This window comes from Lissotriton vulgaris, chromosome 10 (genome assembly GCF_964263255.1).
Source record: "Lissotriton vulgaris chromosome 10, aLisVul1.2, whole genome shotgun sequence".
Taxonomy (NCBI): Eukaryota; Metazoa; Chordata; class Amphibia; order Caudata; family Salamandridae; genus Lissotriton; species Lissotriton vulgaris.
Genome location: NC_141698.1, coordinates 687619599 through 687645777, shown reverse-complemented (window position 1 = coordinate 687645777; position 26179 = coordinate 687619599). Strand labels below are relative to the sequence as shown.

The 26179-nt window shown below is 45.1% G+C and overlaps 1 protein-coding gene and 1 long non-coding RNA gene across 5 annotated transcripts in view; both read right to left on the bottom strand.

Annotated features, from left to right (window-relative positions):
* The window catches only part of PFKP (phosphofructokinase, platelet), a 332348-nt gene that overhangs the window by 63002 nt on the left and 243167 nt on the right, over positions 1 to 26179 (bottom strand). For all 4 annotated transcript variants that reach the window (XM_086941516.1, XM_086941517.1, XM_086941518.1 and 1 more), the window contains one exon: positions 19985 to 20055. In XM_086941516.1, coding sequence (XP_086797642.1) covers positions 19985 to 20055 — 71 coding nt within the window. The remainder of the gene's footprint in view (positions 1 to 19984; positions 20056 to 26179) is intronic.
* On the bottom strand, positions 160 to 10170 carry LOC147688679 (uncharacterized). The gene is made up of 3 exons (XR_015300538.1): positions 8716 to 10170; positions 1935 to 2133; positions 160 to 434 (listed from the first exon to the last, which is right to left on the bottom strand). It is a non-coding gene; the product is annotated as an uncharacterized LOC147688679 (long non-coding RNA).

Sequence of the window (26179 nt, the reverse complement as noted above, 5' to 3'; positions counted from 1 at the left end):
TTACACACTTTTGTGATGGCTTTGAGATGAAGGACTATTAGGGCATGCCATGCATTAGATACTTGATTTGTTTCTCAACATCACCCTTATACTTTGGAGATTCACTCTCATTGTATAGAATTCACTAATATGGGCGCTTGGTTTTGGATACTCACAAAATCCTTTGGGACTGTCCCTTTGTTATTATATACCTTTTGGAACTCTTTTCTTTGCCACATTCTTCCCTCCACACTTTTTTCCTTTTCCTTTCCTCTTTTTCTTCCTTTTCACTCTTTATTTTGTCGTATGAGGTCCATAACCTCTAGGGGCTTATGTCATTGTTTTTCACTGTGTGTCTTGTTCGGATCAGAACACATGGTTGTACTTGTGTATGTATTAATTTTTAGTGTGGTAAATAACGTTATAAAACACATTTATTTTGCGTATATTTAGTACTTCAATAAATTACAACAAAATTGGTAACGGTTTAAAGGAGCGCACAGCACAAGTTAAGGTATGGTCATTAAACAGTACAAAATCAAGTTATCAAATTGGTGCTCAGGAAGAGGTGGGGGACTGGTTACCACAGTCACCAAGACAATAGGAATATAGGATCACATAAAAATATACACATAATAATGACGATTTGTAAGACGGTTTCGAATTTAAATTAATGATCACTACCTGATCGGATGAATTAGAACCGTTATAGATATTGATACAATCAGGCGGGACTATAATTTCTTTTGAATTTCCATCCGTTTGTAATGGTACTAGGACATTACAAGATGGCGCCCGCACTAGGTGACTATATATAGGTACTACAAGATGGCGGCCGTGCTGAACGCCAAAGTTGGAGCAGAATTGACACGCTAATGGTGAGCACGAAGCCTCTAAATTGTACAACTAAGTTAGAAAGTAGGGTAAACTTGATACTTATGAAATTACCCACTTTTCTTTTATTAGACACGGACTCGTGTGATACATATGGAGAAGCAAAGCTACTAAGACTAGATATAACGGGATATATACTACGGGTCAGAAATTGATCCTTGAGGTGAGATACTTATAAATTGATTTAAACTGAAGCAGAAACCGTCCCATGTCTTTACTAATAATAAGACTGATACACGTATTAATTCACTTTAGGTTTAAACGGAAACGTATTTTGGAAGTTTGATTTGGAATTTACAAGGTTGGGATCCATACAATTTTGAGTACTAATACTACAAAACCGGACACTATTTGGTGAGTGGAAACACTGATCGTATTTACATTGAATTTAAAGGTGATGATTATTCAGTATATGAGGAACTGCTCATACATTTGAAATATTAATCTAAATTATAGATGATGACATAATAAGGAATGTATTGACTGAAGACGAATTCATAGAGGAGAAGAGTTGAATGTAGACATCTACCACCAACTAGGTGAGCTACATTCCTGTGATCAGTCAGCTGTGGGTGTTATCGGGAGCCCCAAACCTCAGACTTAACAATTGAACATACATAACTCGTATTTAGTGGATTTGATAAATTTTGTGATAAATTGTTTGACTTTGTTGTACATTGTATTTCATGTCTTTGGCAGATATGTTCCTTCTTGGAGAAATCAATGTGATAATATCGGTTGTTTATCAGTGTGGGTTTCGAAATGTGGGAACCAATATGATATATAATTTTTGGATATGTTGAGGATTTGAGTAATATTTATGATTTCTGTAAACTTACTTGTGCGAATTATGATTGATTGTTACTATTTGGGTTGCAGCCCTGAAGAAGTCAAAATTTCCTATACGGATTTGACGAAACGCGCGTTGGCTGCGAGCAACTTTTGATTGAAATTTGGATTTGATCTGAATGAAGAATGATTGGAAAATAAAAAGAATAGTGGAAACTACATAAGGACTTTTCTTGATGACGTTTGAGTGCTCGGAAGAATACAGTTATTACTTCAATAAATTGTTAACTCCTCTTAAGAACCAGGAGACACCTGAATTTGGGGAGTTGTGAATGAGATGTTTTAATGTCTTTTGTAAATATTTGCTAGTTGTATTCGGTTATGCATGTTACATTCGTAATTAGTGTTATTATCATAAGGAATTGTATATGTTTGTGTATATTTATGTAGTTTTATCACTTGCACCCCTGACTAAGCCTTTTTTTTTCACAACAAGTTTATTGATAAAGACGGGCACATGAGAATAGGGTGGCACCCCACAATCAGGATGATACCACCAGACATTATGATACAATTGCAACAGAGGACCAAGTGTCCAACCGAGGACCCAATGCAAATCAAGGATACAAGAAACATTCACCCCACCTTTATCCCTTAGTTACTACCTACCCAACTCCCAGACCCCTCCCTGGAACCCGCCCTAACCCTATGCATGTGTGTGCAAATTGTGTTGTTGTAAGTTCCTGATGTGGCAATTTGAGGCGCAAGATACGGGCTCACCTGACACTATAGGACTATAGGTCCTCCTCTTGTTCCACCGGGGGGTCCAGCGTCAAGCCCCTGTAGTCCGCCCATCTCTTCCACACCTTAAAGTGCTTGCGGGGACATCCCCGTGCGTCAAAAATCGGTCGCTCCAGACCCATACAGAAATCTATACCAGCCTTCCATGCACTCAGGGGGGGGGGGTCTCACATCCTTCCATGCTCGGGCCAGGTTTCTTTTGGCTACCACCAGCCCTAGGAGGAGCAAGTGTCGCTTGTAGATGTTGCCACCCACCCCCTCCAGAATATGCAGCAGGCCCAGGCGATGAGTGCGGGGGAGGGTCCATCCCAGCACCTCCGACAGGCAGCTCCACACACCTCTCCAGAAGCCAACCAGTCTGGGGCACGACCATACCGTGTGAAGTAACGTGCCCACCTCCATCCCACATCGCAGACACTCCGGGGACTCAATCAGACCCGCTTTCCACAAACGCTCACGGGTGTAGTAGGCCCTATGGAGAATCTTGAATTGTATGAGTCGAAACCACATTGCAATAGCTGCTCCCTTCGGGGACTCTAGGGCCTCCCACCAATCATCCTTATCTAACGGACCAATATCCGCCTCCCAGGTTGTCTTTAGCGGAAGAAGAGCGGAGGAGCAGTGGGTGACCATTGTCTGGTAAATACGCGACACTTTTTTATCCCCAAGGTCGCCCATGAAAACCTTCGCCTCAATCGGGCTGAAGTCAGGGAGTGAGTCGAGAAATTGAGATTGGGGCATATCAAACTCGGTGCGAAGCGCCTGGAAGGATTTGAGCGTCGTCCCGGACATCACCTGGCCTAGCTGCGAGATACCTATTGCGTCCCAGCCATCGAAACCTGACAGCTTAGACAGTTCTGGTAGCATGCCGTTACGCCATAGCGGCGTTTCCGCGGTCAGCCTGCCCCACCAGCCCATACGGCGCAAGGCCTGCCGCCAGATAGCAAAGACAAGCCTAGTGACCCTCGGCAACGAGCGGCGCAGCCGGGGTGAGTAAAGGATGTCGTGAAGCGAATTATCTCCCATCAATGTGCGTTCCAGGGCATAGGCCGGATCTCCACTGTCACCGTACCACCATTCGTTCAGAATCAGGAGATGAGCGGCTTGGTAGTAGGACTGCAGGTCCGAGGTGGCCAGACCCCCACAGTAGGTGGACAAAAAGCACGTACGCAGTGCCACTCTGGCAGCTCCTCCAGCCAAGAGAAAGCGGCCTAAGACCGAGTTGACCTGCCTAAACCACTGGGCTGAGATCGGATAGGGATGGTTCTGCAGCTGGTATAGGAGGCGCGGGAGGGCAACCATCTTGAAGATCGCAGATCTGCCAAAAATTGACAGGGGCATTCGAGACCAAGTTTTTATATCGGTCTGGACCCGCTCCCAGACGGGCAGTAGGTTGCGTTCCCAGGCAATGTCTGCTGAGTCGGAGAGAAACACTCCCAGGTACTTCAGACCATCCGTAGCCCTCCGCAGTCCGGACGCCCAGGGATCTGTTACTGCGCCGCCTCCTAGCACCCATAGAGTGGATTTATGCAGGTTTAGGTATAAGCCTGAGGCCTCCCCGAACCGCTGCATAACTTCTAGTACACGCGGGCCCGAGCGCTGCAAGTCGGTAAGAAAGAAGAGGACATCATCTGCGTATAACGCAATTCTATCCGAAAGGGTGGCAGTCCACACAAAGCCCCGTATCAGCGCATCAAGGCGCACCCTGGCAGCCAGGGGCTCCATGGCCAGAGCAAACAAGTAGGGGGAGAGAGGACATCCCTGTCTGGTCCCACGGCCAATGCGAAATGTCCCTGACACCGCCCCTGCGACCCGCACCCAGGCCGTGATGTCTGTGTAGAGGAGCTTGATATACGACAAGAACACTGGGCCCAGGTTGAGACAAGGCAAGAGTGCAAATAAATACGACCAGCTAACAGAGTCAAAGGCCTTGTTAATGTCGGCCAGCAATAATGCCGCTTGGTCCCCCTAGACCCCAATGGCGTTGATCGCCGCTTGAGCACGACGGATGTTATGTCTCGTTGCCCTGTGGGGCATGAATCCGGCCTGGTCCGAGTGGACCAGATCTGTGATATGTGGGGAAAGTCGGTTCGCCAGGGCCTTGGCCAAGATCTTAGCCTCAATATTAATTAAGGAGATGGGCCTATACGAATCATGACTATCGGGGGGTCTACCAGGCTTCTGAAAGACCACTATTTCAGCATGGCGCCAGTCCGGGGGCAGTACGCCCCATTCACGTGCCACCTCAAGCGCCCGGCGATAATGTGGCCCTAGTTGTACATGAAAATTTTTTAAAAACTCGCATGGGTATCCATTCGGGCCAGGGGCCTTCCCAGCATTGAGTTGTCCTAGGGCGTCGCCCATCTCCTCCAATGTAAGCGGTGCATCTAGGGCCTTCCTGGTCTCATCCGATACTTGTACAGGCGGCAATTCTGCGATAAACTGGGCCAGCTCGTCCCCTGACAGTTGGTCACACGGGGCGTACTGGGCTGTAAAATAGGCGGCGAAGCTCGCCGCCAATTCGCGTGGGTCGGTCAGGACTTCCCCACTATCATCTGCGAGACCCGGCAGCGTTGGGGGCTGGAAGCTGTGCTGGCACAGTCTATGGAGCATTGAGCATGACTTGTCCCCCCATTGGTACACTCTACTTCTTGTGGCCAGCCACGCCTGTTTGGCTTCATCCATCAACATAGATGCGTACGATTGCTGTGCCTGCAGAAGCAGTCGCAGCCCGACGTCGTCGCTCCCCTCACAGTTCTCCTGTTCCAGGGTCGCCACTCGCGCAGCCGCCTTCGTAATCAGTTCTCGACGCTTCCGACGGGCTGCGGAGCACCATGCGATATCTACTCCCCGTATGGTAGGCTTCATAGCTTCCCACACCACCCCCACATCGGCCCCCTCCACTAGGTTTTCGCGCCAGTAGTGGTCTATGGTTTCACGCAAGTGTTTAGCATAAGCGGGTTGCAGGAGATGCCACGAGGACATTCTCCATCGAAACGGCTGTCTTTTCCGAAGGAGGTCTACTCTAACTGAGACTGGGGAGTGGTCGGACAGACCCCTCGGCAAGATGTCCGCGCTCTTCACCCTGTCCAAGCACTCTCTAGGAACAAACACACAATCCAGCCGCGATAAGGAGCCATGCACTGCTGAGATATAGGTATTCTAGCGTACTGCAGGGTGCATATGCCGCCAAGCATCCACCCAGCCCAGCCCCTCAATCATAGCGTGCAGCTTGGTAGGTGGGGGGAAGGGGGGGGGGTTCAGTCTCCACCTGGCGCCTCCGGCGATCCACACATATGTCCATCACGTCATTCCAATCCCCCCCAACCACCGCCAGTGACCCGGATATATCCTCCCACACAGCAAACAGCCTCTCAGCCAGGGCCCATTGCAGGGGGGGGGGGCATAGACACTCCCAAACACCACAGACTTCGTGCCCACCATGCCCTTAACAAAGAGGTAACGACCCTGAGGATCCACCCACTGCTGCTCGTGGACGTATGCCACCCTGCGGTGTATCAAAATGGCCACTCCCTAGACCCCCTGGAAAACCCTGCAGGCCCAGGACCTTCGTGCCCATCATGTGAGTTTCCTGAAGCAACAGCACATCAGCAATTTCCTTTTTCCCCCAGCGCAGCACTGCCCCACGTTTAATTTTGTCCAATAGACCCCTGACATTCCACGTAATCACCCGCAGAGAGTCTTCCGGGAGTCCATGAGTCGTGTCAGCCATAGTCCATTGGGATCCACCATGTCGGCCCCTTGCGCCAACACCACCCATCGCACATCGTACAGAACATCATTGCGAAACACACATGCAGTCTTCCCCCCCTGCCCCAACATCCCAACCCGACTGAACCCCCCACCTCCCCTTCTCTACCTTCTACTCCCACAACACCCACCAACCCCACAGTCCCACAATCCCAAACAGTCCCCATCCCCAACTCAGCAGCCACTGCCCCGGCCGCCCTTGCCCCACCTCCCCCCACCCTATACCTCAAAGAACCATGAAGTACCTGTCGCGGCATGGGTAGTCCCGAGACCAAAACCGAGGGCCCGGGCCCACCCATACCAATGGATCCCAACATCCCCAAAAAATAAGAAAAACAGTGAACTCACCCCCCCTCCCTTAGTGTCCCTCTCACTGAGGGGAGAGTGGTAGGCCCTATCATGTAGTCCCCGAACCCCCCACCCCACAACTCCTTCCATAAGCAGTATACATAAGCAGTGTAGCCCGAAGGCAGCGATAGGGCTATCATGTCAATGAGCCCCAGGCGACCTGGCGCAGCCAGCTAGGATCTGCGGCATTAAAGGCAGAAGAGGGAGCCAAAGCTCCAGAGTCCTCAGTGATCTGTTCCAGACTGCTCCGAATCCTCGGTTCTTCCACTGTCCTGCGTGCCATGGACTGAGGGCGAGCGCTTGCGTGATTTGGAGCGCCTGTTTCGTCTGTTCTTCGCCGTCTGGTCTCTCTGCGCCCGCGGCGACCCCTCGGGAGAGCCCGGATTAAGCCCCGGTTGGGAATTCGGCCTGAGTCTCACCGTTTCATCTGTCCATTTGAAGAGGTCCTCCGGAGTATCAAAGAATAGTGTCTGTGATTGGAAGATCACTCTCAGGCGCGCTTGGTACAGCAGGGAATACTGGAGCTTAAGACCTCGCAACTTCGCCTTTGCGGCCATGAAGGAGTGGCGCTGCTGCTGTACAAGTTTGGTGTAGTCAGGGAAAATCATTATCTTTCGGTTTTCATACAGGATGGCTTCCCTGGCTCTAGCTTCCCGCAGTATGGCGTCTCTGTCATGATAATTCAGCAGCTTAGCGATTACCGCCCTAGGCGTTCACCCTCGGGTGGCCTCTGCGTCAAGGCGCGGTGTGCCCTTTCAATGACGAAGCAGGCAGATAGTGTCCCTGGGGGCATCCATGTCTCCAGCCACTGCGTGAGAAATTGTTCCATGCTGCCCTTCTCACAGCGCTCCGGAAAGCCAAGGAAACGGAGGTTGTTACGGCGTGCCTGCCCTTCTGCATCTTCCACACGGAGCGCTGTGCTGCGCTGCACTGCCTCCATCGCTGCCATTTTCTTTTTTAGGGCACTCACGTCCTCCTCCACTACCGACACCCTGGATTCGGCCTCTGTAATACGTGCCACTGCATTCCTCAAGTCTTGGCGCAACAGGGTCACATCTGCGCCAACTGCCCCTATTTTGGCATCCAGCATGTCCCTCGATTGAGTGATGGCCGCCATAAGGGCTGCATTGTCCGGCCCCCCTCCAGGTGGACCACCCCCGATGGTCCAGGGCCCCCGCTGGGCCCCGTAAATTTATCGATCGTCGCTTGCTTTGTGAGGCCTCCACCTCCTCTGGTCATGGCTGCCACGGTTACAGGGGCCACGTAGAAGCGAAGAGATATACGGGACCTCAACTGCGTGTACTAAAGTTCAGCCTAAGGGACCAATAGACAGTCGCTGGCCCCTGGAAGGGGAGTCCCGGAAAAGTCACTCCGGTATGGCCCAGTGTCGGATATAGAGCAGGGCGGACTTCAGCAACTGCCCCCAAGAGCTGCCCCCCCAGCCGCCGATGGTCAGGGCCCTCCGCGACCAGTGTCGCTCTCCCTGAAGGTGTGTGGACCCACTGCGTCCCGCGCCACCGCGCCGGTGTCTCCTCTGAACCGCGGGCCTGGGGGGGTGGGGGGAGGGCCACTACTCACTGTTGCTGCCAGTCGGTCCGCAGATCAGCCGTGCCTCGGTCCGTCCACCGCTGGTCAGGATCGCCAGGACGTCCGCCTCCCTCCGAGGCCGCAGGCCCCGGGTAGACACGGGGCCGCGAAAATCGAGGTCCCGGCTGTGCCTGTGCCACCAGGCCGCCGCAGCTGCTCCGGTCCGCTCGTTGCGCCCGCACCTCCTCCCGGCCCAGCCGGGCCCCGGGAGAAGAATTGCCAGCAGTCACTCGGCCTCAGGACAAGCGGACGCCGCGGCCGTCACCGGGCCAGGCAACGCACTCCACAGCTCCACTAAAATCGAGGCCCCGGCTGCTCCGCAGTCCACCAGGCCGCACCTCTCACTCCGCTGCCCAGTTCCGTTTAGGAGCGCGGGATCACCACCGAGCACACCGGATGGTCCCTGGTGCCTCCAGTAACAGTAGTCCCGTTCTGGTTGCGGGTTTGTGGGCTCGGGGACCAGGATAAATTGCCGGATTAATGGCGGGCCGGCGGTAGCTCTAGCAAGCTGCGACCGCCATCTCCGCTTGCGTAGCCACGCCCCACTAAGCCTTTTTTTAAGGTAAAACTCTTAGGCTGCACATATGTGGGAGAAAATAAGAAGAAAGGATTATGAATTAAAGAAAAGAAACTGATCCATCAATCAAGACTTGCAACTGTTTATTTACTTACCTGTTAATCCTTTGAGCCTTGGTATTTAACTATGATTGCCTTTCATTCTGTCTTTAACAAACGAAAATATGATCTTAATGTGAAGTCTCCTTTATTATCCCTTAGTCATATATATATATAAGAGAAACATATGAATACGAATCAGTCAGTCCTAAATCTCAGACCGTGAAATGAGTCGAAAGCTCTACTTTCTACTATTAAACACTTTTTAACTTCCCTACTCTAACCACCTCCTAATCGGCCATTGTAGGAAATTGCACTCTTACAATGACTTTGGGGCACAGATTTACAAAAAGTCCTTGCAACGCACCACAGCAAATAAAGTTGCGATGTTCTGTTTTCCTTTCGCCCTGCATATATGCACTTTAAGCTGCCATATGCAAATGCACATACCCTTGCACCTAAGTGCAAGAGTATATGCGTTCTGTAAGGAATGGTGCTTGAACTGAAGGGGACCCTTTCAATACAAAATATTGTTTGACACTTTTCCCCCTTTGTATATGTACAGCACAGTACAGCAGGCATGCAAAGTTGGAAAATCAAGGCAAAATGAAACATTTCTCCTCCTTACGCCTGCCTCTAGAAGGCATAAGATTTTGCAGCAAACCCCTGACTATGAATGTCTTTAGATAGGGATGTGCATCAAAACTCATGGTTGCATTGGGATGCCTATGTACTACCCATGGAACGCCGCTTGATGTGAGGTAACGCAAAGCAGCGCATACTACAATTTGGTGTTAGTTTGGAAAATTATCCAATGCAAATCCTGATTTGCTTTGGATAGAATACTCGAGAATAACACATTGCATTATCTTCGTGTTACAAATGTAACAATTATCTGGATCTAAGAGCTAGTAAACCTGGGGCTTAATGTTTTATAGTTCAGAGCCTCCCCTTTCACTCTCCTTCAGGCCGGTTTTCTTTGTTTCAGGAATGACTTTTCATTTCTTTAGATTCCTACTCCCTATTCCTTCTTTCTTTTACAAAAGCAATTGTCAATGTTGAGTAACATATTAATGCCCACTCATTATAAAATAATGTATCCAATGTTCTATGTTGTTTGCCTAACATATACTAATTTGTATTTCTGATCCGATGTGTTTTTCTTAAGTCTTCAAGTCAGAACAAATTTTGTCTCTGTCCAAAAACAACTAAGATCAATTTCAATTGTGTCTTCATCCATGGTGTAGTGTGGTCTGAAGCCTGATTGATAGTGACTTAAGAAGTAGTTGTTGTCAGATGATTATTTTTGTTATATTTACAATGTAGGGTTAGTCGAATTTACAATCAATCAATGAATCAGGGATTTGTGAAGCACGCTACTCACCCGTGATGGCCTCAAGGCACTAGAGGGTTGGGTCGTGCAGCTCTGAATCAGCCGAAGATCCAGGTCTTGAGGCTTTTCCTGAAGGTGTGCAGAGTGGAGGAATGTCTGATGTTGAGCAGGAGTTCGTTCCAGATCTTTGCCGCGATGTAGGAGAAGGCACTTCCACCGTAGTCAAGTTTGCTGGTTATGAGCGCGTGGGTGACAGTCTTTCTGGGTTCGGGGGTGGGGGGGGATCCACTTGAAGGTCTTGCGGAGGATGATGAGGTTGTTGAAGCATGAGGATGAGACGGCGTTGATCTGTCGGGTCATGGTGAGGGAGGAGTTGAGTATGATGCAGAGGTTCCTGGCATGGTCCATTGTAGCAGGGGGGCTGCTGAAGGCAGAAGGTTACCAGGTGTTGTCCCATGCCAAGGGGGAGGGCCAGAGAACGAGGACTTCAGTCTTGTCCGAGTCGAGCTTCAGACAGCTGCTTCTCATCCACGATGCAATGTCTCTCATTCCTTCCTGGAAGTTGAGTCTGGTGGCATCGGGCATCGGGTTGCCTTGTGAGGGAGATTATGAGCTGGGTGAGGACTGCGTAGGATACTATGCTGAGTTCATGTTATCTGACGATGGCGGCAAGAGGGGCCATGAAGATGTTAAAGAGCGTGGGGCTTAACGGAGGTCCTTCGGGTACCACGCAGTTGATCTCTGTGGCTTCGGAGATGTAGGGCGACGGGTGATGGGTTGAGAGATGATCCTGACATTGTAGTCCAGTTTTGACATTTGTTGGCAGTGGATATTTGTTTTGAAGGCTGAGAGGGTACCTGTAAATTAAATGCTACAGATGGGCCTGCAGCACTTATTGCACCACCACTTAAGTAGCACTTTAAACATGTCTCTATCCTTCCATTGCAACCTGTGTGTGTGTGTGTGTGTCTGCAGTTTTAAACACCATTTCGACTTGGCAAAATAACCTTTTTTGCCAGACCCAGACCTTCCTTTTTAATGCATATATATAACCCCTAGATAGACCCTGGACAGCCCAGAGAGCAGGGTGCAATGTATTTAAAAATGAGGACATACACTTTTAAGGTATACGTGTACTAGTAGTGAAAAATCCTTTTTTTTCCTTTTTTACAACTACAAGGCCTACCTCTCCGGTAGGATAACATTGGAGTTTCCTTATCACATTTAATAAGCTGTAATTTTCAAATGGAAACAGGTAACCAGTTCATGATTGGTCTCTTTTGATTGGTAGTGAAAAATCCTAACTTATGATGAAGTCTGATTTGAAATTACAATTTTGAAAATGCCACTCTTCGAAAGTTGCCATTTTCCTGCCTTAGTCATTTGGTGCCTGCAGCCTGTCTCTGGTCACGACTGTGTGTAGTTGACAGTTGGTATTTGTGTATTACTCCTATACAGCCACACACAATAGTGAGCTTAGGTGTGCTTTGATGGGCCATCCCTGCAGAATTAGAGGGAGCGGCTGGGCACAACCCCACTTACACATAAAAGAGACGTGTCCTGCCTCCACACAAAGGAATGCATAGCCCCTGTAGTTAGTCTGGAGCCAGAGCCAGTAAGGCAGGGCACCTGTGCACTTCAAATGTATGCCATTAGAAGCTTCTCCACACTTCATAGTCACAACCTGGTATAAATATTTGACCTCAGACACCAAATCGTTAGTATACTTTTGGACCAGTGGACAGTGCCAGGAAGAAGGACTGCTGTACTGCTCAAAGGACTGCTATTCAGTTGGTCTGCTGCCCTGCTGCCATGCTGGACTGTGGCCCAGCTAAACTACTAGCCTGCTGCTCTGCTGCCTTCTTGTCTGGGAGAAGAGGTCTGGACCTGCAACTTCAACCTTGAACCCAGGACACCAGAGGGACTCTGAGTGCTAGTCTACTGGCTCCGGATCCAAGTCTCAAGGACTTAAAAACTCCCCAACATCCTGCATCGGCCCCTGGACCCAGCTGAAGTAAGTTCCTGACCCTCACGGTGTGGCCCTCTGGTCCCGGAACCTTGGTGTGACTCAGAGAGCTGTATTTATTTTTTGGGAACTTCACGACTGCGAACAGGCCGTTTTCACCAACACCTTGCCGCTCACACTGCATTTCATTGTGACACTCCGGCAGCCATCTCTTTGCGCTACAGCATTGACTGCTAGAAGGGACCGCCAACATGAAGCTCAAGCAATACCCGTCCGTGATGCCTGGCTTGCTCTTTTCACTACTTCAGCAACCTCTTGTAATCTCCCCCCTTCTCCTTGTGGCCCCCTACACTGCAAATGGGATTCTTAGCAATGCACTGAGAAGGTAAACTTCAGCTGAACTAATCTGGTGCCTGTAGATGACCTGTGTTTCATTGGGATCAGCCTGAACTTGCGACTTTTAACCCAGTCCAACGCAACCAGATAGCCATAGTTAGTGCTTTGTAGCGCTATTTTCACCAAAACATTTCAAATTGCATATCTCCAGTTCTTCTGATTTTTTTGTCTATTTCACTAACTTTTTATGTGGTGTTTTCACCTTATTACTGTTTAAGGTGTTCCACAAATACTTTTCACATTGCCTCTGGGTTAGGCCCGACTGGTATGTGCCCCGCTACGTGAGGATTAAGCACAGGTTAATTTTGGGTTGCCTTGTGCCTCCTCCCGGCAAACGATTGTGGTTGCTGCTTGACCAAGGGTCACGCCCAAAACAATGACCGGTCCATTGATTGTCTTGCGGTGATGAGTAATTTTCCAGAGTAGGATTTCACACATGATTTGCTTTAGGCTGTAGACCATGGGAGGTCATCAAGTGAGAGAGTTTTGAAGGCACTTCAACAGGGGGCATTATGTAGGGGTAACAGCAAGACATATTCATATTTAGTGGTGTTAACCATACTAAGTGGTTTCAGCAATAAGGTCTCAACTGCACCCAAAACATCTTACTTTTCTAAGCACAGCAACTCAAGCTTGAGACATTTATGCTGCAAAACAATGTTCTCTAGAAGGTTCTGTGTTATATCAAACATCTAAAACAATTACTGATAGAGATCAACTAAATAGCCTATTAGCTATAGCTCAAACAGAGACGGAATAACTAGTTTGTGAAAACGTTTTTATCCAGGGATATATTTAACTGTGTGAGGAGGCTTTGCTTTACGTTTTGAAAAAGTTGTGTAATACATGTATCTTTAATATAATATGTTGATTGTTTAAATGCCAAAGAAATAGGATTTTAAATCATTCTTAAATAAGTAATAAAAATTCCCTATTCACTATAAGACTATATTTGTGAGATACCAGACAGTAAGAAATTGAGTACAGAGGTAATACTCAATCTTCAATGTATAAGAATAGCAGACAAAGGGGGCATCTGTCACGTTAGTTAAACAATCCAAGCATTAGAAATATTATGTTATATATAAGATATGTCAGAGACATCTTAGAATAGTCGAAAATGCTATTACACTAGATACGGTCAAATGAACTATTGTACTGTGTAAAAATGAAAATAGTGACCAACAATGAACGACAAAGGGTCATTATCACAAGCAACAGCGTCTGAAATGGCATAACCTCAAGAAATGTAAGGTGCCCCTACAAAAGACAGCCTGAAGTGTATGCAATTAACACGCCATACATACACAAATGTTTGCAGTTGTGCTTGGGCCTCCACTGTTTTGGCTCCTGAGCCAATTCCCACCTCAATTTCATGGTCAATTGCAAATATTATTTAAAGTAAGAATGAACCACAGATCAAAGTAAATGCTGGGGTATCCAATCCCCCTGCTTTCATTTGGAGGAGGAAATTATTAGTATCATAGAGATTATGCAGCTTCATATAGGCGATAAAGTATTTAAGACAGCAGATTTTTAGTGTTACTACTACTACTACTATCACAGTTATTTTTAGCATTGGTGGTGTCACAATTAATTTTTAAACAACAATGCTTCCCTACCCTGCACACCTTCAGAAAGAGCCTCAAGACCTGCCTTTTCGACTGACCCGGAGCTGCAACTCGCCCCCCCCCCCCCCAAGCGCCATGAGACCCTCACTGGTGAGTAGCGTGGTTAAAACCACCTGATTGATTGATTATAACAAGAACCGATGGTAAGTCTTTGAATATGGATATTGGTAGATTTGGTTGAAAATTCGATGGAATTAATTATATTTATCTTGAGACTATAATTTTGATTGAGCACTAATATTTACATGTCATTAGCTTTTGGAATGTAAAGGCCTTTCAAGGCCCCTTTTTACATCCACAAATCTAGGAGTCATACTGCAGTTTTCCTCAACAATTGCTGCATTAAGAATATTTTTGCAACATTTGAAAGTGTGCACTTGTTCAAAATTATAGGTAGCCACCAAATGGAGCTTCTCAGATTTGCTCAAGTGCAAATCACTTTACTGAAAAGTGCTACGGATTGACCTAAGTTATACATATTAAGTAGAGGAACTGTGAAATTGACTACATTTGCATCTCAAAAATAGGAGCAGCAAGGAAAGGAAAAGCAAAGGAAGCACACAATATAATTGTTTTGTCACAGACACAGAAAATAGATTTGCTCCAATTTTTCCGGATCATGAAATGCTCATGTTTAGACATTGAAGAAAATATGTAAACCTACATCCTCAACACATGCATCATCTACCTTAGCGTGCCTCTACAATCAATGTCACGTTTCAGATGAAGAAGTATTGATGTGTGCCCTTGTGTATTTATGAGCAAATTGCTAATGACACATATGCTATTCAGATACCATTTTTGCACTATGCATATTTTACACAAAAAATAGGAATTAGTACTGAAATTTGAACCTTGAAGCAATTTTTCCTCTAATTCACTTAATATTTTTAGAATAAATCATTTTGTGAACATTACAGTATGTAATGCCCCTGTAAGTCCGTAGAGGCTCACTTTCCCATTGAATTTGTGATCTGACAAAAGGTGTATGACAGTAAAGAGATAGCTCAGCCCTCTGGAATAGTTTTCTTGTGCACCTTTGCCTTTTTAGTGACTATCTCTATTTTTGGGAACATCTAACAACATAGCAAAATAGTACTGATTTGAGATAATTTGCTAGCTGTTTTTCCTAAATGAATCTACTAACAAATGCATGTTTCGAGTGTGGGCAAATCAAATGTTGCCTAAAATGGTCCTTGGCGTTTGGGCACATGATGCTGGACAAACATGGAAGTCAACGAATTACCTGTATCCCAACCCAACAAGTCTACGTTTATACCTATCAATGGTGGCATGTGCTATCACTACATTAACTTGTCATTTTGTATGTGGGCTTTCAGTGACTAACAGCCTGATTCATGTACGGGCTGTTTTGCGTGGCCCTAATAGCGAATCATAGCGACTCGCTATTGAGGACACGCAAAACGGCATTCATGTAGGAATTGCTAAATAAATAGCGATTCCTACATGTTCTCTATTTGCGAGTAGCAATTTGCTACTCGCAAAAAAAGGAATAACTCCCCATTCATTCCTATGGGCCAAAAGGCCCATAGGAATGAATGGGGAGTATCCCTTATTTGCGAGTAGCAATTTGCTACTCGCAAATCAGATAGCGATTTTAAGGATGCCAGGGGTGTCCAAAGGACACCCTGTAGCACCCCTTAAATGCAAATTGTAACAGGTGATGCGCACACACATGTCCAAAGGACATGTGTGTGTGCAACATGCAACTTAGAAAAATGCTTTTAAAAGCATTTTTCTAAGTTTTTGCTATTTACCGAGAGGTCTGACCTCTCGGTAAATAGCGGCCCAAGTTTGCAAAATCGCAATTTTGTAATGTGTCATGAATAGCATTTAAGGAATCTCTAATAGAGATTCCTTAAATGTCATTTCCTCGCACATTTGCGACATCGCAATTAGCGATTTTTGCTTTTGGGATGCTGAATCCCAAAAGCAAAAATCGCACTCGCAAAGGGCCGGATTCTCAGAATCCGGCCCTTTGCGAGCCGATCTAGCCTTCATGAATAAGGCTGTAAATGCTTTCCTTTAAGGATTTTGTGACCCTACTAGCCCATGTTTTCCATTTCACAGTCTTGTTATATCTTACATCCACAAAGTAATAATTTATAAAGATGCCTCTCAAACCCCATAATACTTCCACTAAAGATTGTTTGACATTCAGCAGCCTGTTTAATCATCAGCCAAAGAAAATATAATCACCCTAATGATAAGTCAACAACAACGGCTCCTGCCTAGCTCACATTGACTTTCAAACCTGAAGTTTAAATTTCAAGGCTGGACACTCGATTAAACTGAATTGTTAAGTGAGTGAACCCAAAATCTCAAGAGGCAACAGTGTAACCCTGGAAAACCGTGATGGTCAGTCCTGAAATCCAAAGGTCTCACAGATAACAAGCTTAATCTTAATGTCTCAGGCCACGGAACAATATGCCATGAAGCTTCAAACTTGTGCCATCCTAAAATTTCTTCAGAAAGGAACTCAAAATTTGCATCATTTATATCACCCTTTCGAACATTAATTCACTTGCCATTGTAATGCATGCCTCTCAGCTTCCTCTCATTTCTTTCAATGCTTTTTGCAAACCTCTGATTATAATCATAAACACATGATTCATAAAGCTTTATGTAGGTAGTGGCAGACATAAAGCCCTTGGTAAATAAACCCAGGATATGTGACGTCGGCTCTGTTTGGTTTTTATCTTCAGGGTGAAATCTGGCTTGTTCCATAGGGAAAAAATACAAACCAAGTCACCGAGTTGGGCCTTGTCGTTCCCTCTCTTCCTCTACCGTCACCTCCCTCCTGCTCCCCTCTGTCGCACAGTAGCGGCTGCTAGGGTACAGAAATGGTCGGGTGGGGGTAAGATTAAAAAGAAAACATGACTTTCCTGCTGGCCGCCGCCTCTCCTTCGTCCTCTTCTGTTTCTGACTCCCAGAAGCACACAGGCGCCCCTTAGCCAATCACGGCACTGCCGTCATGCTGGAAATATTACTACCAGCATGACAGGAGCCTCAAGATTGGCCTGAGAGGCCTAGTTTGCCGCTCATACCGTGCCTCTACTCTGCAGTGAAGCACAGCCAGGTGGAGAAATGCTAAGCACGCATGCCAGTTTGGCCATCCTAAGACAGCCGGTCAAACCGACACGTACACTGCTGGTGCCCATCACTGCTCCTCTCTGCTCTGTTTGACAGCCCGGACCGGCCCTGCCAAAACTGGCTCTACTAAATGATAATAAATTGTGTTATAATTATTTTATGTTTCCTTTTTGCCCTGCTCAGAGAGCAGTGGGGTGACACTCCTCCGCTTCTGACAAAAGACAATATCTACCACAACACCCTAACTCCCCCACCTCACCCAGTTTTTTAGCAGCACACTGATGGCATTAATCCTCAGAATATAGGGAGGGCCACTAGAATTAAGAGATTGTGCGGCCGCTGCGTTTTTTGCATAATTATGGATTTGACTCATAATCCATCATCTGCTCCATGATCAGAATATTTTAACAAAAACAACTGTTTCCAGCTCATACGGTTCAAAAGTTACTAGAACATAGCGACCCATGTTGCTGTGCAGTGGAAGGCCCTTTGCAATGGTTGACTCGTCACCTTTCTGTTGCTTATTGATATATTTAGGTATTGAACTGGTATCAGCGAGGTGCAAACTATGCCCAGAAAAGGTTAACAAATGTAAAAGTGACAAAATAATGAAATAATACCATCGTAAATTGTGTTGCATTATACCACTTCATTTTCCTTCTCTAGACGCATTTGGTCCTCCCCTGCCACATATTTCCAGTTAACTTGCATGTAGGTCTCCATCTAAGGAAGGAAATTCCTTTCAGGAGAACTGTCAAGGGCAGAGCAATGTGATCATCGTAATGTAAGCACAGTGCTCCACCGAATCAAGAAAGAACCTTCTTTGCTATGAAGGAGACCCATTAGCAAGATAGTCAAATGTGGGGCCTGAAGCAGGGGAGCAAACTTCTACTGAGCAATGAAACACAAATGCGGCCCACATTTCCCATTGCCAGATCTGACAACAGCGCATGAAGTTACAATTCCCACTGTCATAACTGTGTGCACGGTCAAGCCATTTCACCTGAAATAATTTTGTTTTTTCAGGTGTTGAGGCTGAATTGAGTTCTGTGGGGGAAAAAAATATTTGCATCTGCCTCACTGTGGTATGCAAATACTGCTCTCCTCTACATCTAAGGTGCCATTCCTTTTGCTACGTAAAGTGTTTTGCTGCAACCTGCAAGGGATAGATTTGTGCTATTTAAATACCTAAAATAATGATAAATAAATATTAAAATGTGTAAGCTAATAACTATGTAACATAATGTAAATTAAATCGTCATGCCATCAATACCTCATTGCATTTCACTGCAAACCTTGAGACGACATGGCCGATGCCCGGTGGAGCCGCTTGGTTCGGCTATTGAGGAGTCTGGCTTGGGATTCTCGCGCGGCCATCACTTACCCAGCCGGTCATTGGGGCATGGCACTCCTCGTTCCCTCTGCTCCTATTCTTTTTCCTCCTATCTCCCTCGGATTAAATCACCGTGGATCGTCAACACCGTGACAAGCCTTGGCGCGGCTAAGGCATATTCGAATATCTCCAGATGGCAGCTGAGTGTGCAGGGGCGAGATTTCATCCTTCCGGACCGTCTCCTTGCCCTTCGAGTTGGGAGTCGTGGTCCATACCGATGCCTGATCCCTGCAGTGATGGGTTGTATCGGCAGTGAGGGCCTCAGTGCTGCTGGCCTGGCTCACCCAATTCCTGCCTGCTATCTTCCGACGAAGGGGAGGGCTCTCTTTCCCAGTCCCCGCTTTTGCCTGTCTGCCTCTCTCCATCCTGGCCTTCTGCTTCTCTCCATCCTGGCCATCTGCTTGGGTGTGCTTCGCCTAAGATCTATCATCTGGACCAGTGAGTCCTTCCCAGTTACGGGGGTACAATGGCAAATATTCTACTCGGCGCAGTGGTGTGACGCTCCTGTGTTTTACCGTTCCTTCCTGTACCTGTGAAGCGCGCCCGCCCTGGACTTTGCTGCTGTCTCCCTTTTTCCCAAGACTGCTCCCCAACCCCCAGGCTGAATCACCGGATCATCGCCTTGTGGATCGTCGACTTTGATGCCCCTGTGGACCTGCGCCTGTGCACGCCCTATACAGACTTTCGTACAACTTTGGTTTGGTGGCTTCACCCCCCCTATGACTCAACTTAATTCAATCCTGCTCTCTGGTCTTTCTCCCTGGATTTTCACCTTTTGTGCACCCCGCCATTTTGGTGCTCGTCTCCGTCGTTTTACTGTGACCCTGACCCGCCATCTTGTTTGACCTCCGTCCTTCCCTCCTGACTCCCCCCAATCACCCACGAAAGTTTTTCTCTTTTCTTGCTGGACTTCCTTAACCCCCACTCATGTTCCCTTCTCTCCTCTCACCTTCACTCACAATCCTTTTATTGTCCCACTTTGCCTTTTCTCCCCCCTACGATTTGCCACTTTATTTGTAATGACTGTGCAACAATTGTTTAATTTATTGTAACTTGTAATTCGTATTTGCACTTTTGTCTCATCGTAACTCCTGTTGCTCCTCTGTAAAGCGCTCTGATACCTTCGGGTCTAGCTAGCGCTATATAAAAATCTAGATAAATTGGTAAGCATTGCATATTGAACAAAATCCAGATATTTATGCAAACTCCAGAACTGTTTATGTGACATGTTGATTGATCATTACAAGGTAGCTTTCACTGCCATGCCTCTAAATACTCATCCATCTTTGATATTTTATGCAAAACACGGACAACATGACATGGAGTGTGAACAGTAAATATTTTCAAAATAAATAACTATCTATTACCTTTTTGTGCCTAGTAGAGATCCTCCTTGACCTGTCCATCCTCCAACATCTCCCCATTTAATCTCTTTAATCTAAAATATGTGAAGACACTGTAAGAAGAAATGGCTACACAATGGAAAATTGCACATTCACTAGATTGTTCCACAGTTGGTGGTGAAATATAGTGGATTTGAAATAATCAAAATTGTAGATTTCGAAATGGCATTTATGGATCATGCAAAACAAAACCATCAGGACGTTAAATCACATTCTTCTTCTACAACAACAAATGGTAAAGAATGCATCTGAACTATCACAATATGTTTTCCAGATCTCTCTTTTAAATTATCTGTTATAGTAATGCTATACAAGAAAACTATTAATAAACTAATCTGCTGCTACGGGATGATTATGTGCCTGTACTTTGAATTAATGGCATATTTTTAAATACATATTAGCCACAGCTTTGATTTAAAGTATTACTAACTTTTACAAGCCATCTTCCTTGCAAAAACGACAGAAAAATCTACCACAAAATGTACTAAGATCACAAAAGGTAAGTTCATGTTTTCAGGAATTCTGAAAGATACAAATAATGTAATTGTAATTCACTATCCCACACCTGCCAACTCACACTGTGCGACTATGTGAAACATGATATCGGCTCCCTTCACACGGTCACCCAGTAAGGATCCGCTATCACAGGGTGGCATGGAAAACAAGCTGAAAACCACTGTAAACAGAGGTTTTCCGACTGTTTTGGGAGTCTTTCAACTACCAACGTCACTTAAAGGTGTGAAACCTCCCCAGGACATCAGCACCAGCCTCTGCAAACTTTTTTTCTTCTTTTCAGAGGAGGGGATTTGGGGCAGACGGGGGAAAAAGTTTGTCTTAGGTACTTCTCAGCACGAGGCCCCGCCCTCTCCAAGGCGCCCTCACCTCACTGGGTGACATTTTTGTTTTAGTTGGCAGGTATGCTATCCAGAAGTACAACAGTTCAACATCAAAGTAGTTTGATCATTGGTTTGCTCAATTTTGTTTCTATGATTGCTGATATATTTTGAGGCTCTGAAGTTCCAAATATAAAGCTAACATTTAGGATAGAATACTGAATTTCAAAAGCCTTCATGAAAATTATAAAATATTATTTTGTTCAATCTAAACACACCTGAAATATTAAAACCTACATCCCCCTGTTCCTTTGATAAGGTAAAGGTGAGGGAATGTGTGTGGTTGATATAATGCTTGATGCAGGACAACTAGCTATGGTTAAATGTTGTTAAGGCTGAGGTTTGCTTCTTGGTTGCATGGATTCCGTCTCATGCCTCTTTCAGTAGAATACTCAGGGACCCACCCCCTTTGGATTCAGAAAGGGACTGGAGACAGACAGTGGATTTTCCTTTGAAGCTCAAGCAACTCATATTGCAGAGATGATATACTTGCATCTACACTACCTTTACAATGTCGGCCCACTACTCCAACTCGACCACAGGAGTCTCTAGGTTCATGCTGTAATTTTATCGTGTTTACATTACTGCATGGCAGGGCTTGATCACGGTGCAATCTATCATTAGTCCATTGTCTCTTTCTCAGTTAAATACCTTTTGTCCACACTTGCAAATTAAGATGCATTGGGGGAAATGTATTTTTAAAGTTTCTGAAAACACTTTTTGTGCAGTAAAGTATACTTTTGTTCCTCTTGTTTTCTTCAATTGTGTGTCATTTCGTTTCATTTGAGGATTTTATTATTAGATGCCGAACGTTTGTGTGGGAATAGATTTTAGAAGGGTCCCAGAAAGTTGGATTGTCATCGCTTACTCCATCTTTATTTTTGTCTATGCTTGTTTCCACTTTTAATATAGTTATTACTAATTTTGTATTGTTTTGTAACGGTCTCAGTGACCTTACAATCCATTCTTTTTCAGATGGACAAGATTATTCTCTTCTGGTGTGACGCGATCAGTGAAGTATGATTGAGGTCACTAGTTGATTTTGGGGCTAAGTGCCCTTATAGTATCTTCCTCAATTTTTTTTTGAGACTCAGTGCCTTTCCCATCCCCTGTTTTTTTGCTCCAATGTTCCCACTCCTTTATGTTTTGATCATATTGATGTTTCGGAGGTTTTCTTGCCCTTGTTTATTTTCTTCTTGTCTCTCCTTTTAGAGATGTACATACATCTCTTCGTCCCCGTTCAAACCCATCAGGCTCTTTGTCTTGAGTCTTATAATTAGTCTTGATTCTAATCTTCTCAGTTTCACGGTTCGATTCCCTCCTCGTTCATTCAAGGGAATCGTAGCCAGTCCGAAGTAGCTCATATTCTCCCAGGTTTTTCCAGGGTATGTCAGCATGTGTTTCGACATAGCATAGGTTAGATCCTTGTTTTGTATTGCCCTAGTGTATATATATATATTTTTATTTATTTTTTCATTTAAAAAGTGAACCTGCAGGGTAACAGAGTAATTAATAGAGATAAATAAGAATAGGTGATACAGAATGCAAAAATATACACTTAACATATTTATAAATTAAATATAATTTGGACATTTATATAGCGTGGCTTATCACCAACCTCGAGACTCCTCTGTTTTTTTTCGGTTCTTTTTTTGTAATGTAAGAATTTCAAAAAGGAGGTGGGCAGAATCTGACAACAGAAGAATCTAGCCACAACATGTACTAAAATTCCCAAAAAGTCGAATAATCTTGCCAAGAAATTTGAAACATACAAAGGTAGGCCAATTTATGAGCCAATACTTTGAAATTCCAAAATTCAGTATTTTATGGGCTATGAAAACCTACATAAATACACTCTAGACGTCACTTGAGGATGACAATGACTCAAGTGACGTAGATTGATCTTTTACTACCTGAGACTAAACCTGCGTGATCATGGAGAGCAGCATTCAGAGATACCAGATGGATTTTGGGGATACCTATCAGTATTGTGTTATCATTTTATTTATTTATTAGCAATTTTATATAGTACGGACATGGCCCAAAGGCATCATAGCACTTTACGACAAGCAGGCTACATGGGTTGCATGGGTTACTGCTGTTTACAGTTATAGTAATTAAAGTGTACATGATAGAGGTCCGAGGCAGCAATAAAATGCCTGTTGGTTGGGCATGTTTTGTTGAGGTTCTTTTTGTGGAAGTGTTTAAATCGGCGGCCATATCAGAGTCAGGCAGGCCGATGTTGTAGGCAGTGTGCTTTCAGGAATCCCAGACTGAAAATACTATCATATCAATAGGCCCGTCCTTGAGTGCACTTCACCAACCCTTATGGATCAGTTACACTTTCCTTATGCGTCGAGTGGTTGCAGGGTGGGGGCCCAGCTCTCGCCTCATATCCATGTTCAGCAAAGAAATCCCACAGCTGCAGCCACTGCGTCTAATGGCTAGGTAAGGGTTAGAGCCTGTCTCAGGAAATTGGCTCTGCTCTTACAGTCTCTGCCGGTTCCTGTCAGGTTATTCCTGGGTGTAGTTGCAACTTCAATGTGAAGTTTAAATAATAGGCGAAATGCAGTTTAATTATAATGGTTTGCTCTTACTTAAACAGCTTACTTAATCAATGTGTAATATATAATATATTGAGATTTTAGGTTAGTTTGAAAAAATATTACTCCTGTTTCAAGATGGCACCCTCGATCAATGCACAGGAAGTACCTGTTTGACCTTGGGATGCACCTGTGGGTCATGGCTCATGAACCCCTTAGAGATTAGGTCATGCTGGTACAGCCAGGTATTTTTGCATCAGGTCAGCAGTGGTGTGGGAGAACTCCACAACCCACCACACCTTTGTAGCTCTACTTCGCCTCCACCATTGTTGTTGTACAGTGTGTGCGCCTGCAGAAACCCACTGCTGCTTCTATTCGGTGGAGGCAACCATCTTAATATCGGTGCGGTCCACCTGCTTCCAATATCACTGTGCATTTCGGGCTCTGCTGAGTGTAGCCTGGTCCTCCTGCTTGTGTCAGGCACTTTCCTGAGTTGTCTGTCCGTGCACACTTTGGCTGCCGTGTCTGTCTGTTACACCTGCTCAGCCGTGCCTACTTGCAGCAGAAGAGCACTGAGTGCCTCTTTGGTGACTTTCCTCGCTTGCCGCTCCAGTCCGATCTGAAAACTACAGCGTACTACATAGAGTACGGTGTGCACAATTTTAGTCATATTCATAATCCATTCAAGATAAGACTAGGGCTTGGAATACTAATTTAAAGTTGACATATAGAGCAGAAGGTTTATACCACTAGGGAGGCTGATTTAGTACTGAATGCCATCCTTCAGCCACAGCATTAAAGTGGCAGTGTAAGTTCAGGTGGTTGTCCAGAGTAAAGCCCAGGGATGTAGAGCATTCATTAAGGGAGGTTTGTAATCAAACATGTTAAGTGTGTCTATCCAAGTTTGCAATGGATTGGGCTATTGTTGGGGAGAAGTTTCCGAAGCAACTCTGTTTTTATCTTGTTTCAACATCAGGAGCTAGTTAGCTATCCAAGATCATACGGACAAAAGAGGAGTTATCCTTCTAGGTGAAGATTTCATAGCAACTGTAGCGATGGCAAGAGATCTTGCAAAAACTCTGAAGTACAAATGGAGATTCTACGTAAAGTTTGAACGGTATAGCGAATAGAATCTAGCCTCGTGGAAAACTTTGGAGAATGGCAGAGCGGCTGAAGTGAGATTTTGACTTTATTTTTTGCTACAAGTGATTTTATGAGGGAATAACTAGTATAGTTCTGTCTCTCCAGGGATTTTAGTATAAGGATTTATTTGACTTTGTCATGTGCTGCTGACAAGTCAAGGAGAATACAAAATTGCTCCTGTTTGGATGTACAGTGCATCATCTACTATTTGAAGTATTCTCCATGCTACACACAGACCTAGAACCTGATTGAAAGCCATTGAAAAGATCACTTTCAGTGATCAATTGAGTCACCACACAACTTCATAAAGATTCGGCCAGGAAAAAAGATTTGATATGAGAAATGATTCATAATTTCTAGTTATGAACTTCCTATTTTTCAAAGGGTATCGTCAGGCCTATTTTGTTGCAGTCAGGGCCTTCTCCATGTGTTAGGAATGAGTGTATCAAGTTGGTCCACTATGGGGCAAGAGAAGTGCTCATATATTTCAAAAAGACAAAGCTAATGGTGAACTGCTTGAATTTATCTCAGCCACTGACAAGTACTCAGAGCAGTATTTCAGTCCATATTTTTTGCCTTCCATGCCACCGCTCACAAGAACCAGCCATACACAATTCAACCTTGATTCTGCAACAATATGAACCTTCTAGCCCGGTCTGCCATGCTGGCTCTCCTCTGAGTGAGACCACAAGCCACTCCAGATCGGTTTGGGCCTATGTGGGCCTCATCAAAAAGATTCAGCTTGAGTCCTATACCACGGTGACCATGGAGCTCATGTCTGGGCATGCTTGGCGCACTTAGGGCATCACACTAAAGAAAACAAAAAATTGAATTTGATGGAATGTTTGAATTAATCTCAGCCACTGGCAATTACTCCGAGCCACATTCCAGTCCATTGTTTTTTTTTGTTACCACTATACCATTTTAGGATTAGATAGACAAGAATCAGATACAGAAATGGGAAGTGTTTCTGAGCTTTGCAATGGTGGTGAGCAGTTGAGACTGGGAAAGCTCCTTGAAGAATGAACATAATCCTGTTGATTTCCAGCACATGATATCCCAGGCTTTTTTTTTATTTCACCACACAAAATGCAAGTATTATTTACATTTTATATTAGTGTTATTGATATCCGTAGTGAGGGGAGGATTTGTTGCATGTTTTATGATACCAGATAGTGCTCTGAGGTTATTTTTAGCAGAGTATATTTCCATTTAGAAAAATTATGCTTTAGCCACTTTTTTCCTCCATTTTATACATTTACTGCATATTTTTATGAGATTCGTCTCTTTCTCCAGTTCTTTTCAGAACCTTAGAACTATTTGTTTGTTAAAATACATTTAAATGAGTATATAATTGCATTATCATACTTTGATGAGTTATATAAAATGAATAACCAGTTAAACATTTTTATATTGAGTGAACAAAAAACACAGAAACTATTCAGCATAAGAAACAGACAATGGTGTAATGCTCACAAGCAGGCAAACTGAATATAGGCAAACAGTAACGGAACAAGAGTGACAAACAATCAGAACCTAGAGCACCTACTTTCTCCTTTTTACTGCCAACATACTGCCTC